This window comes from Zootoca vivipara, chromosome 8 (assembly GCF_963506605.1).
Source record: "Zootoca vivipara chromosome 8, rZooViv1.1, whole genome shotgun sequence".
Taxonomy (NCBI): domain Eukaryota; kingdom Metazoa; phylum Chordata; class Lepidosauria; order Squamata; family Lacertidae; genus Zootoca; species Zootoca vivipara.
In genome coordinates this window covers 23,899,796-23,913,560 of record NC_083283.1, presented here as the reverse complement: position 1 = coordinate 23,913,560, position 13,765 = coordinate 23,899,796, and the positions used below count along the sequence as shown (strand labels likewise).

At 42.7% G+C, this 13,765-nt stretch overlaps 1 protein-coding gene across 2 annotated transcripts; it reads right to left on the bottom strand.

Annotated features, from left to right (window-relative positions):
- Window positions 1–4,332: 4,332 nt before the first annotated feature.
- On the bottom strand, window positions 4,333–13,765 carry LOC118089807 (cytochrome b-c1 complex subunit 7). 2 transcript variants are annotated; one of them, XM_035124753.2, is made up of 4 exons: window positions 13,712–13,765; window positions 11,528–11,599; window positions 9,210–9,376; window positions 4,333–5,599 (listed from the first exon to the last, which is right to left on the bottom strand). In XM_035124753.2, exons 1-4 carry the CDS (start codon window positions 13,728–13,730, stop codon window positions 5,522–5,524), a joined length of 336 nt encoding a protein of 111 aa, XP_034980644.1. In that variant the 5' UTR covers window positions 13,731–13,765; the 3' UTR covers window positions 4,333–5,521. The 2 variants fall into 2 exon arrangements, with proteins under 2 accessions (XP_034980644.1, XP_034980646.1); XM_035124755.2 differs by lacking the exon at window positions 13,712–13,765 and adding an exon at window positions 13,320–13,630.

The window sequence follows — 13,765 nt, the reverse complement described above, 5'->3', positions numbered from 1 at the left end:
TGCGCCCACCCGCTGGCTGGCCGGTCCTCCGCGCAGCTGCGCCTGTGGCAGCCGTGCTGTGCTCACCCGCCCACCGCGCTGGGAAACGGGGCGGGAGGGCGCCGGAGAGATCCGGCGCACCACGGCGCCAGGGGCGCTTAAGACGGCCCTGTATTTTGTCTTTCTACTTATCTGAACTGATGCACATTTTGGTGCCTGTTCAAAAAAACAACAACAACAACAGCAAAATTCTCACACTTACGTTCCTAACATGGGAATATAAATGAACATACAGATCTGTAACTGCATATTGAGTATTCAGCTAAACAGCTTCGATGCCGTTTCAGATGTGTTTTAGTTACAGTATTTCTAGAAACATGGGAAGCTGCTTTACAGTGTCAAACCATTGATCCATCTAGCTTAGCACTGTTTACATTGACACGTAGAGGCTGTCCAGGGTTTCAGGCAGAGTAATTTCCAGCCTTAACTGGAATTGCCAGGGATTGAGTCTGGTACCTTTTCTATAGTCAAAGAACTGGCTCTACTGCTGATCTACAGCCCCATCCCTATTATTAATCGTTGCTAGGACACTTTTATTATTATTCATTTATGTACTGCAAACTCATGAAATCCATCTCAAAAAGACACAATACTTGAGCTCTGCACAGATTTAGGTGCTTGAATTCAGATCTACTCTCATTAGTCAGTTTGAGAGAAAGAGGGGCCAACTCAAGCTTTTCTCCCACAACCTATTTCCTAGCAATTTGTCAAAAAGGAGTTTGGGTGGGAGGGCAAGAGAGAGAACATTCCTTACCTTTACAGACCCTGTTTTTATGCAGCTGGCACCGATATGGGTTCAAGCACACAGATGTACTGACGTCAAATCTACTTTACCATCAAAGATCAATCACCATCAGTCAAGAGTTCAATATTTCAATTAGACAAGGGATGTGGGTGGCGCTGTGGTCTAAACCACTGAGCCTCTTGGGCTTGCCGATCGGAAGGTCGGCGGTTCAAATCCGCACAACGGAGTGAGCTCCTGTTGCTCTGTCCCAGCTCCTGCCTACCTAGCAGTTCAAAAGCATGCCAGTGCAAGTAGATAAATATGTACCACTGTGGCGGGAAGGTAAACGGCATTTCCGCGTGCTTGGGCACTTGTCACGGTCCTCCCTGCGCCAGTAGTGGTTTAGCATAGCTGCCAAGTCTCCCGTATTCCCCGGGAAACCCCCGTTTTTCCAGCTGTCCCCAGCCGGAAAAACGGTGGTTTTTTTTTTGTTTCCCCCCGGTTTATTCTGGCGCGACGGCCATTTTGGAACTGGGCGGAGCATGCTCAGAAGCAACTTTTGATGCTGCTTTGCCCAGTTCCAAAATGGCTGCAGCACGACTTCTGGTGCGGCGGCCATTTTGGAACAGGGCAGAACAGCATCAAAAGTCGCTTCTGAGCATGCTCCGCCCAGTTCCAAAATGGCTACTTCCGGTCCTCTACTTCTGGTCCAGTCCCTTATTTCTCAGGCTGGAACTTGGCAGGTATGGGTTTAGTCATGTTGGCCACATGACCCGGAAAGCTGTCTGTGGACAAACGCTGGCTCCCTCAGACTGAAAGTGAGATGGGCACTGCAACCCCATAGTCGCCTTTGACTGGACTTAACTGTCCAGGGGTCCTTTACCTTTTACCTTTACCATTTCAATTATGTATGTATGTATGTATGTATGTATGTATGTATGTATGTATGTATGAGCAGTGGTTCTAGGGAACAGATAAAAAGGAGAGGCAAATTACGGACAACCAAGGCAAACTCTTTCCATTCAGTCTATGGAAAGTTTTTTTAGTTTTATTAGGGTAGAAAGGACTAGCATTTGATAGGACTAAAGCTGCAAGTGATAATGGCAGATCAGGGTGTAAAAACTATGCCATCAATGAGTTTTAGAGAACACTACATGTGCACACATGTGCATGCAGGATTATGAAACATTTATTTGGTGCAAGGGGGTGGGGTGGGGAAGAAACTAATCCTTTAAATTTATTGGCTGAAACCTATTTTTCTCCTCCAGTTATTTTTGGGATTCCCATCAGCCCAAGTCAGTATAGCCACTAGTCGGGGATTATGGTAATTTGATTTAAACAATATCTTGAGGGCACCAGGCTGGCTACACCTGTGCTAAAATAACCCATGCCAAGAGAAAACTGGTGGCAAAGCAGAGGGAAGGGAGCTCAGGTCCTGCTTTCAGACTTCCTGTAGGAATCTGGTCAGGCATTGTGAGAATAAGATGCTGTACTCAAGTCGTTGAGCTGATCCAGCCAGCTTTTCTTACATTCTGAAAGGGTTGAGACCCCCTTTTTCTTCCTAAGCATTCTTTGCTCTAGTCTAGACCTCTATATACTTTGTTTGAATTTGCCTCACCCAAAGTAAAGTGCCGTTACCTTTGAATTCAGTTTCGGCCAGTCTTTCAAGGAAGAATTGAATAAATCCACAAATTATCTTCTGCAAGTTTTATTCAATTGCTCCCATTATACCTCACCAGATTAAGACAATGGCGTATATCAGGGTCCCCAAACTAAGGCCCGGGGGCCAGATGCGGCCCAATCGCTTTCTAAATCCGGCCCACTGACAGTCTGGAAATCAGCATGTTTTTACACGAGTAGAATGTGTCCTTTTATTTAAAATGCATCTCTGGGTTATTTGTGGGGCCTGCCTGGTGTTTTTACATGAGTAGAATGTGTCCTTTTATTTAAAATGCATCTCTGGGTTTTTTGTGGGGCATAGGAATTCGTTCATATTCTTTTTCAAAATATAGTCTCCCCTCCTCCAAGGTCTGAGGAACAGTGGACCGGCCCCCTGCTGAAAAAGTTTGCTGACCCCTGCGTAAGATTTTCCTTAAGGGGCCTTTCTGGGGGGGGGGAATCTTCCATTTTACAGCAATTTTGTAATTCAACAGAATTCTGTCCTCTTCATTTGGAAGTTTTCTATTTCTGTGCCGAGGACAGAAAAGAAGTTCACTACAGAAAGGAATTGGAATTGGGGTAGCCCTTGAACTGCCTGCTGCTGGTAGGGGACAAACTTTACCTTGGAATTGCAAATGCAGCCCCTTCAGGTGCTCCTGTTTTTAAGGCATGAAATTGGACCATTAGATGAATCAGAATTAGTTTCTTCTAACTCTTGAAATTGATGCTTTTGAATTATGGTGCTGGAGGAGACTCTTGAGAGTCCCATGGACTGCAAGAAGATCAAACCTATCCATTCTTCAGGAAATCAGCCCTGAGTGCTCACTGGAAGGACAGATCGTGAAGCTGAGGCTCCAATACTTTGGCCACCTCATGAGAAGAGAAGACTCCCTGGAAAAGACCCTGATGTTGGGAAAGATTGAGGGCACTAGGAGAAGGGGACGAGATGGTTGGACAGTGTTCTCGAAGCTACGAACATGAGTTTGACCAAACTGCGGGAGGCAGTGCAAGACAGGAGTGCCTGGCGTGCTATGGTCCATGGGGTCACGAAGAGTTGGACACGACTAAACAAAACTCTTGAAACATTTTGCTACAGTTACTCTGGAACTGCTATGTTGATGAGTTACTCTGAATTCTTAAGTACGTTTCAAAACATAGCCAGATTATGTGTACTTCTAGTCTTGGAAAATGGTATGCCTTTTAAAAGAGAATCTGGGTAGATTAATTTTGTATTCAGCACACGGAGGCATGTAGAACTCATGGAAGTAATCAACAGATGGGATGCACAATTTATAACTGGAGATGTCGACAACAGCTAGCTTCCACCACAGAGCACATTTGTGCATAATCAAGAAGCAAGTAAGAGAGCCTCATTAGTTGCTTGTACCTCTGCTTTGCCAGCTTTTGCTGTTCAGCATCTGAAGTGAGGACTCATTTCACTTGCTCTTTTGACAGATCTATGAGTCCCAGGGCCCACCTGGAGCTCAGTGATCACAAACCTCATACTTCTTTATTTCACACTAACAATCTGATTCCCCAAAGGATAAAATTGCTTTCCTATAGTTTATAGAAAAAGCAGTTATATTATACAACATAGTTTATGAACTATTGCCCATCTCTCTCTCTTCTCTGTGTGTGTACAGTGCTTTTTTTTCCTTAAAAAAATGTTTAGGGGTACTCTCATTTTCCTACTCATATTGAAATACTGCCCCTCAATGAGGCCAAACTTAAATTCACAAAACGTTTAGGGGTATGTATACCTCTGCGTCCCCCCAGAAAAAAGCACTGTGTATATATAGATATATAATATGAAAGCGAACAAATCAATATTTATTTTCTGCCCATTATCAGAAGGTCCTAGGGCAGGTTACAGCAACATAAAACACAGCATTAAAACAGTCTAAAACACATTACAATCACAACTAAAGTTTTATATACATATCAAGTATCAAAGGCCGGGGTAAAGAAGCCACAACACAAGGGCTACATCCAGTGCCAGATTTATGTATAAGGTAAATAAGCTATAGCTTAGGGCCCCATTCTCTTGCCCCCCCCCAAAAAAATAAAGGAAAAAACACTGGATGTACATTTCCAAAATATAAGATAAAAAACAAATAAAATAAAACCTACATACAGCAGTGTTTTGTGTTGACTCCTATGATGTAACTAATGGGCCCCGCCTGCTAGTCTGCTCCTTAAAATATAACTGGTTTGCTCATATAAATTACCATATAGCATATATTCAACACAAAAAACAGCAACAATTTGTTGTTGACAAAGGACAGCTGGACATATGAAGGGCCCCATTACCTTCAGTAGCCTAGGGCCTCATCAAACCTAAATCCAGCCGTGGCTACATCTGTAGCAGGTGGTATACGTGCCTCCGTATGTAGAGTACAAAAGGAACTTTTACTCCAGAAGTCTGCTCAGGACTGTATACTTTAGTAATTCAGCATGCTAAAGTATACTAGGCATGCCTTAGTAATTCAGCAAATAAATCCAAGTGACTAATTTAGGTTAAATGAGGCAATTGCTTTTATTTAAAGATTGGCAAGAAACACAAATTCCAAAAGCATCTATTAATGCAGCATTTCATTTGTTTGGGTAGACACGATAGGGATTACGTAATCCCTATCTAGTGCTGCTGCTGCTGAATACTCAAGTGTGTCTGCATTCCCACCTCCAGAGACAAGAGGCGATGATGGCTATATAGTCATTCTGCAGATGGGCATCCCTTTTAAGAAATGAATCAGAAGAACAGAAACAAACAGCAAAGGTTGTTGCTTATCTACCCTTCCAGCTGCAGGAAACATCTGTATTATGACAAAAAGAATTACTCAAACAGCTGGAATGAAGATCACAGATCACCATGTTAGCATGCAATGAAGCTGAAAAGACTTGAACCAATTCCTTGCAATTTAGGAGAAAGGATTCCAAGTAGATTTGGTAATGTTTATTTTAGGTGGATGAATATTAAGTGAGGAAAGATTTACATGAGATTTCTCCACACCCAGATTTTCTCAGTAGACCCCTACCTGAACAAAATAATTTAAAACTTAAAAGAAAACATTCTTCTGAAGTGCATTGCAGCAGCAGCAGCTATTTCTTTTCCAACTCTTCTCTTTCAAGTCTTTCACGGATGACTTCTTTCAGATATGGCTCAAGATAATGTTTGTCCTAAAAAAGAGAGAGAGTTAAGGATACTGGACATTTCATACCGGCATCTTTTTGTAAGAGCAGCATCAACAGTAACATGGATTATCTGGTACTTCACCACCATTTTAGGAACAGAGCAGGCAGACCTAAATTTAAAATGCTTAATCCATAATTCCCAGTAGTGATGTATGGAAGTGAGAGCTGGACCATAAAGAAGGCTGATCGCCGAAGAATTGATGCTTTTGAATTATGGTGCTGGAGGAGACTCTTGAGAGTCCCATGGACTGCAAGAAGATCAAACCTATCCATTCTTAAGGAAATCAGCCCTGAGTGCTCCCTGGAAGGACAGATCGTGAAGCTGAGGCTCCAATACTTTGGCCACCTCATGAGAAGAGAAGAATCCTTGGAAAAGACCCTGATGTTGGGAAAGATTGAGGGCACTAGGAGAAGGGGACGTCAGAGGACAAGATGGTTGGACAGTGTTCTCGAAGCTACGAACATGAGTTTGACCAAACTGCGGGAGGCAGTGGAAGACAGGAGTGCCTGGCGTGCTATGGTCCATGGGGTCACGAAGAGTCGGACACGACTAAACGACTAAACAACAACAATCCATAATTCACCAACTGGCCTTTCCTACTACAATTATTACTTGTAGAGTCATTTCCCTAAATTTGTGTGATTAGTGCATGCATCTGCCCTACTAAACATCTTATCAGTTACTGAAACTGCCACACAGAATCAGTCTAACTTTTGTGTCTTGCGTTTAAACATGTTTACAATAAGTCAAGCGCCTGTTGAGAAATTTTTCACCACCAAAAATCAAGAGCATCGAGGGTGCTACTGACTAACAAGTTTATCATAACACAAATTTCCATTGACTAGAAGACTAGTTCACGAAAGATTATGCCATAATACTTGTTAGTCTTTAAGTTGCTACTGGATTTGTGTTTGCTGCAGCTAGATTTGCAAATAACACCGATACACCTCTAGACATCTTTCACTCAGTATTGTACCAGTTGTTAGCCAGCAATGGTCTCCATTTCACTGTCTTCTCCTCTGTAAAAGCATGCCCAAGCTGCAGGTCAAGCTGTTGGTGGCTAGGCTATGTGACATTAAAGATTTTGGTTACACTGCAACTTTGCCCTGATATGCCGTTTTTTTAAAAAAACTTTTTCTTATATAAATAATGGGTGGCATCACCAGTATGGGATGAAAAACTGTCTGAGGCAAGCATTGCCATTTACCCCTGGTGATCCCAGTGCCTAGTGTGAGAAGATTTTGTCCTCTAACAACTCTGATCTATATTACAACTATCTTACTTTGTTTTACAGATTTTCATGGGGCCGATTATGACAAAGCTTGACCTTCTCTACACAACACTGATCATGCTAAACTATGACAATGACAGAACAGAGAACCATTTAAAAATAATAATAATATGGAGATAGAATTATAACCCCCCCACAAGACTCAAGGTGGATAATACTACAAGTCATGTATAAAGGAACTGAAGGTTTATGCACTATTAAGTTTCATAAAATTGGGTTTTACTGCACTAAACCTGACAAACAGCAGATTAATGATGAGACAAATATATCCTCCCAAAGCAAGACGTGATCAGCAGGTAAGACCTGATTTCTATAGATAAGTTGTCCCAACCACATTATGTTCGAAGATGCATTCAGTTATCATGATCACATGCAAGTTTCTGGCTGTGATCGAGATCTGTTGGGTCTTTTGGCAAACTGCTCACAGAGCCCATTTCCACTCATGTGCTGTGAGTGAAGGGACCCAGGTGGCGCTGTGGTTAAACCACTGAGCTAGGGCTTGCTGATCAGAAGGTCAGCGGTTCGAATCCCTGTGACGGGGTGAGCTCCTGTTGCTCGGTCCCAGCTCCTGCCAACCTAGCAGTTCGAAAGCACGTCAAAATGCAAGTAGATAAATAGGAACCGCTACAGCGGGAAGGTAAACGGCGTTTCCATGTGCTGCTCTGGTTTGCCAGAAGCGGCTTTGTCATGCTGGCCACATGACCTGGAAGCTATACGCCGGCTCCCTCGGCCAATAATGCGAGATGAGCGCGCAACCCCAGTCGGTCACGACTGGACCTAATGGTCAGGGGTCCCTTTACCTTTACCTGCTGTGAGTGAAAAGTAGTATGTGTTCCCTTATCTCCTCCTCCCAGCCATGTTTTTGCTGAAGAATCAGAGTAGGTTTTCTGCAATTTCTATTCCCCTCAAAGTTCTGAATTGAGCCATGAATATTCCATCCACCCAGAAGCAGTTCTACAGCCTTAGATTAGCATCACAAGAGTTAACCAATACTCAACTCAATTCTTCAAAGTAATAATCATCATTATGAACAGACACCATTCAGTAGTTTAATACAACGGGAAATCAATGGGACTTAAGTCATGGTAAGTAACTTATTTGATTTCAATGGGACTAAATCATGACTTAGTTTAGATAAATCCAGTACAGTGGTACCTCGGTTTAAGTACATAATTGGTTCCGGAAGTCTGTTCTTAACCTGAAGCGTACTTAACCTGAAGTGAACTTTGTGGGATGCAAAGGGTTAAGTGCAGCCAAGTCACAACAATCCCTAGATAGTCCACTTGGAGGACTGAGGAGGAGGATATGACTAAGCCTAGTTTCCTCTTCCTTCACATCTTAGTGAGTCTCTCCCTCAAGGCCTCCAGCCTAGAGAGAGAGATGAGATGGAGTCTCACTTCTTATAAGTGAACTTCACAATGTATATATTACCTTTTAACTAAGCAAGTCTACCTCTTGAGTGTGCTGTACCTCGAGATGCTTGTAAGTAAACATCTTTTATACTTTTAAGAGCATTGTGTTGTGTCTTTTCTTTTAAGAGGGAAAAAGGGGAAATACCAGGAAAATACACTTTATTTTAGTGGCTTAAATCAAGCCTGCGCAAACGTTTTTCTGCTGTGTATTTTGCAAAAGGGGAATGTTTTTACTCTGCTAAAGTTTGGTGCTTGCTAGCGCAAGCGGGGATAGGATATATTAAACAATATCTCCTCATCCACATTCCTGAACATTCCCACAAACTTTCCCATTGAAAGTAATGGAAAGTGGATAAATCTACACCAGACGGGTCCGCGGAGTACTTAAACTGAAAGTACTCAAACCGAAGCGTACTTAAACCGAGGTATGACTGTATCTTACGTTGTTTGACAAGGGAACAATGATGTGGAATGGAAATTTTCCAACTACTACACTTTTTCTGTGGAAAGTTTTCCATTTCTAAAAAATGCATCATTTCATAGTTGGTTACAATGAATGGCTATACCAGCAAAATTGGGCAGTTTCAAATTATAATTAACTCGTTTCATGTATTTATTCTCAGGAAGTGTGCATGTAGAATTCTCTCTCTCACACACATCTACTTATAAACAGAAGTGTTAATTAAAATCCAACTATACTTAATTGAATATGATAAGCTACATCCTAATTGAGTCTTTAGGGCACTGGAAGATTTGATACAAAGATTTCCAGAAAACTCCTATTAATGGGAGAACACAATATTTATGTTGAACATAATATTTATGTTGGCTTACAACCAACCTTCCCTAGAAAACTGGGTTGACTCTTATTATATGGGTATGCAACCATACCTCTTCATATTTTACCCACTGTTCTTTCGGAAGTATTTGATGCCTCATGGACAAGTCCAACGCTCTCTTGATGCGAAATAATCTCTCATTACGTACATCTTCAGGAAGCCTCTTTATCGCTTCTTTCACATCTTCATTTTCATACATTGTATCATCTCGCATAAGTCCTGTAGCAGAAAGATGTTTCTCATGTTAACACAAATGACAGCTGAACAGCAGTAGAGATTATTATTTTTATTAAAAAAACCACACTTTTTGGGGGTAGGAGTACCAAGACCAATGGCATTTCTTTTCACTAGCTCTAGAAATTAATTTTTAGCAGCTTATTAGCTCTAAGTGCCTGAAAACAGGTATTTTATATGAATGTCCATAACTCACAGAACATCCCACTGATAAAGCTGCAGACTCCAAAGCAGTAAATATACACCCGGGTCAGGCCACTAACCAAGAAATGATAGCTCGACATACTCCAGACCATTCTGAACCCATTCTGAACCCTTGCTGCACTTTCAGCAGTCGCCCCCCCCCCACATCCTAACACCTGCCAGCAGTGCAGATCAAGGTTAGACTTGCTCTGCCAGTCATCAATAATTTTATTACTCATGCTAGTTACAAATTAGGTAGCTGATACTGAAACCCAATGAAATTAACTTTCATAGATTTTTAGGCAACCCTGTATTGGGTATAAATAATAAATTGTTGTTGTTATTGTGTTGTAAGTTGCCCAAAGTAGTAGCTGGGGAAACCCAGCCAGATGGGCAGGCTATAATAAATTAATAATAATAATAATAAATAATAATTATTATTATTATTTTGAAATACAGTTTAAAGAGAAGGCAGTCAGTTCACAGGGAGGGGATAACCAAAGTTGTTGAAGTCTTGGGTAGTACTAAGCAATGACTTTTGCTACGGTTTACTTGTGTTCCTCTTCTTCTTCAGGGATACTGACAATTACAGTAGGTAGCAAGCAGGACAAACTTTGCTACCAAGTTAGGTTTAGCCCAGGCTATTGTAGGGCTTGGAAGCAAGCAGCCTTGTTCCTGTAATAGCTAACAAATTTTGCCATAAGGAAATAAGAAGCTAAAGTTCCACCCACATAAACTGGAATATTTGGCATTTTTTATCATGGTCATATGACATCATAGAGTTGGAAGAGACCACAAGGGCCATCCAGTTCAACCCCCTGCCAAGCAGGAAAAACCATCAAAGCATTCTTGACATATGCCTGTCAAGCCTCTGCTTAAAGACCTCCAAAGAAGGAGACTCCACCACACTCCTTGGTAGCAAATTCCACCGCCGAACAGCTCTTACTGTCAGGAAGTTCTTTCTAATGTTTAGGTGGAATGTTCTTTCTTGAAGTTTGAATCCATTGCTCCGTGTCCGCTTCTCTGGAGCAGCAGAAAACAACCTTTCTCCCTCCTCTATATGACATCCTTTTATATATTTGAACATGGCTATCATATCACCCCTTAACCTTCTCTTCTCCAGGCTAAACATACCCAGCTCCCTAAGCCGTTCCTCATAAGGCACCGTTTCCAGGCCTTTGACCATTTTGGTTGCCCTCTTCTGGACACGTTCCAGCTTGTCAGTATCCTTCTTGAACTGTGGTGCCCAGAACTGGACACAGTACTCCAGGTGAGGTCTGACCAGAGCAGAATACAGTGGTACTATTACTTCCCTTGATCTAGATGCTATACTCCTATTGATGCAGCCCAGAATTGCATTGGCTTTTTTAGCTGCTGCATCACACTGCTGACTCATGTCAAGTCTGTGGTCTACCAAGACTCCTAGGTCCTTTTCACATGTACTGCTCTCAAGCCAGGTGTCTCCCATCCTGTATTTGTGCCTTTCATCCCCCCCCCAAAGTGTAGTACTTTACATTTCTCCTTATTAAAATTCATCTTGTTTGCTTTGGCCCAGTTGTCTAATCTGTTAAGGTCATTTTGACATATGCCTGATTGGTCAACTGACAAACCTAAACCACCCACACCTGTATTAGTTTTTGATATATATTTGACTATTGTTCGTGACCAAAAACAGGGACAGCCAACTTCTGTATTCTCAAAGGCCACTGGTTTACCCAAGTTTATTTAAAACTGTCCCATTTCTTTTCTGCAAAAAACCCCATGTGGATAATAAAAATTCACACACAATCACAACACCAAGAAGAAGAATCCAAAGATACTAGCAGAAAGTGGACAAAATGCAAGATAATTCTCCCCCCACAACAAGCAGACCCTTCTTAGTCAGGTTCCAAATCAAACAACTTCAACAGTAAAGGGCTTCAGTTACAGAGTACATGCACTTCCAACACCTACCAATTTTGTTGAACCCAGCTGCATTGTAATACCATTTGCGAATACCATCAAGGAGACGACCGCTGGCTGCAGCTGGAAGTATTAATAGCCTCCGTTAGTTCAAGAGCATAACTGGTAGAGGCATTTATTCAGACACAAAGAATCTACAGTATTTTAGTTTGCTTTTATAAACATGCAACATTTGTAACAAACAGAAAGCAGGAACAACAGTTTGGATGCTGTGCAGTTGTCAACAGGATGTAAAAACACAATGCTACTCAAAATATCCATGAAACAGCTATGCAACAGCAGATGAGATGAATGTTTGCTTAGTCATCAGCCCCACCACCTGCACCCACCATCTACAGTGGTACATCGGTTTATGAACACAATTGGTTCCAGAAGTCTGTTCCTAAACTGAAGCATTCATAAACTGAAGCAAACTTTCCCATTGAAAGTAATGGAAAGTGGATTAATCTGTTCCAAACGGTCTGCGGAGTACTTAAACTGAAGCGTTCATAAACTGAAGCGAACTTTCCCATTGAAAGTAATGGAAAGTGGATTAATCCGTTCCAGATGGGTCCGCGGCGTTTGTAAACTGAAAATTTGTAAATGGAGGTGTTCGTAAACCGAGGTTCCACTTTATTGTGCATTAGCAGCTATGCAACAATAAACAAATCATGAAGTAAAACCTGGCCTCAACTGCAAGCAGTGTCACTTCATAGCTTTCCTCAAAACAATAAGCATTTTAACATGTTTAGTGCCTTCAAGAATTTGTTGTTGTTGTTTAGTCGTTTAGTCGTGTCCGACTCTTCGTGACCCCATGGACCATAGCACGCCAGGCACTCCTGTCTTGCACTGCCTCCCGCAGTTTGGTCAGACACATGTTCGTAGCTTCGAGAACACTGTCCAACCATCTTGTCCTCTGACGTCCCCTTCTCCTAGTGCCCTCAATCTTACCCAACATCAGGGTCTTTTCCAAGGATTCTTCTCTCCTCATGAGGTGGCCAAAGTATTCTTCAAGAATTACTACCCCTTTGATAGTTGACAGTATATGGCTAGATTCATAATTGACATTGTACTACTGTATGTGCACTGCAAGCAGTGTTCAAAACTCCCACTGTTCTAGGTGCATTTTGCGACAGGGAATTTCATTAGTCTGAGCTCTGGGTGCAGTACTGCGCCTAAGATTTCAGATTAAAACTGCAGAGTGGAAGGAAAGGATAACCGTTTTCTGCCTCCCCACTACCATCTACTCTCTGAAGACTGGAGAAGAGATGCTCTTAAGAATATTAGGGGGGTGGGCATCCCCAAACTTTGGCCCTCCAGATGTTTTGGACTACAATTCCCATCTTCCCTGACCACTGGTCCTGTTAGCTAGGGATCATGGGAGTTGTAGGCCAAAACATCTGGAGGGCCGCAGTTTGGGGATGTTATAAAAAAGTGTGCCTAAGCACTTCATTGCAGCACCCATAACCTAGATTTAAGGTGCTATTTAGCTCCTAGCTTTCTAACACGGACTGCAAGCTGGGGAGGAGACACATTCAGAAGGATGCATTGTGTTGCAATTCACAAGCTAAAGGAGAGTGACAGATTTGCTACTTGCTGCTGTCCTAGAGGACCGTTTGCCACGTTTTAAGAGACAAGGGTGGCCAAAATGAAACTTTTCATTCATCTACTCTTTGCTTCCCGCATACCCTTCGATGACTTAGAATGAAAGTCCGCGTGGGACAATTACGAATTGCTACTGGTGCACAGCATGAAGCGTGGCTATAAACAACTAAATCAAGCTTGAGAAGATTTGCCTACTAACCTTTTGCTGGTTATGTGGATAGCGGGGGGGGGGGCGATAAGGCGGACCTCAGAGCAGCACGTGAATAAAGGTCCCACAAGAGTAACACCCTTCTCTACGGAAACTGTTAATATGCAACCCTATTGCCTGCGCTGAACGCGACGTGGCTTACTTCTGAGTAAGCCCTTAAAGGATTACACTATGGAAAAACCCACAACCGCTTGGCACGCCAAGAGTAGCAAGTGTCCTCTCCGTCCCCACCAGGCAATCATAACCTCTCGCACACGCCCCATGTATTGCCCCACAAGCGCTGGGGGGCTCCCTCAACCATTCTCTTTAACCGGAGAGCTTCCCGCCCCTCCCCTCCCCGCTGCAGCCCCTTCACCACCGACTCGTCCCCTCTCCTCACTCACCCGGTGCCCTCGCCGCCATCTTGACGACCTCTGAGGAAACGCGCACGCGCACCG

Coding starts and splice junctions, on each gene's coding strand:
- LOC118089807 (XM_035124753.2), bottom strand. Junction 9,377..11,527: donor AGCTGGGTTCAACAAAATTG/GTAGGTGTTGGA, acceptor TTTCTGCTACAG/GACTTATGCGAGATGATACA. Junction 5,600..9,209: donor AGTGGGTAAAATATGAAGAG/GTATGGTTGCAT, acceptor TCTCTTTTTTAG/GACAAACATTATCTTGAGCC.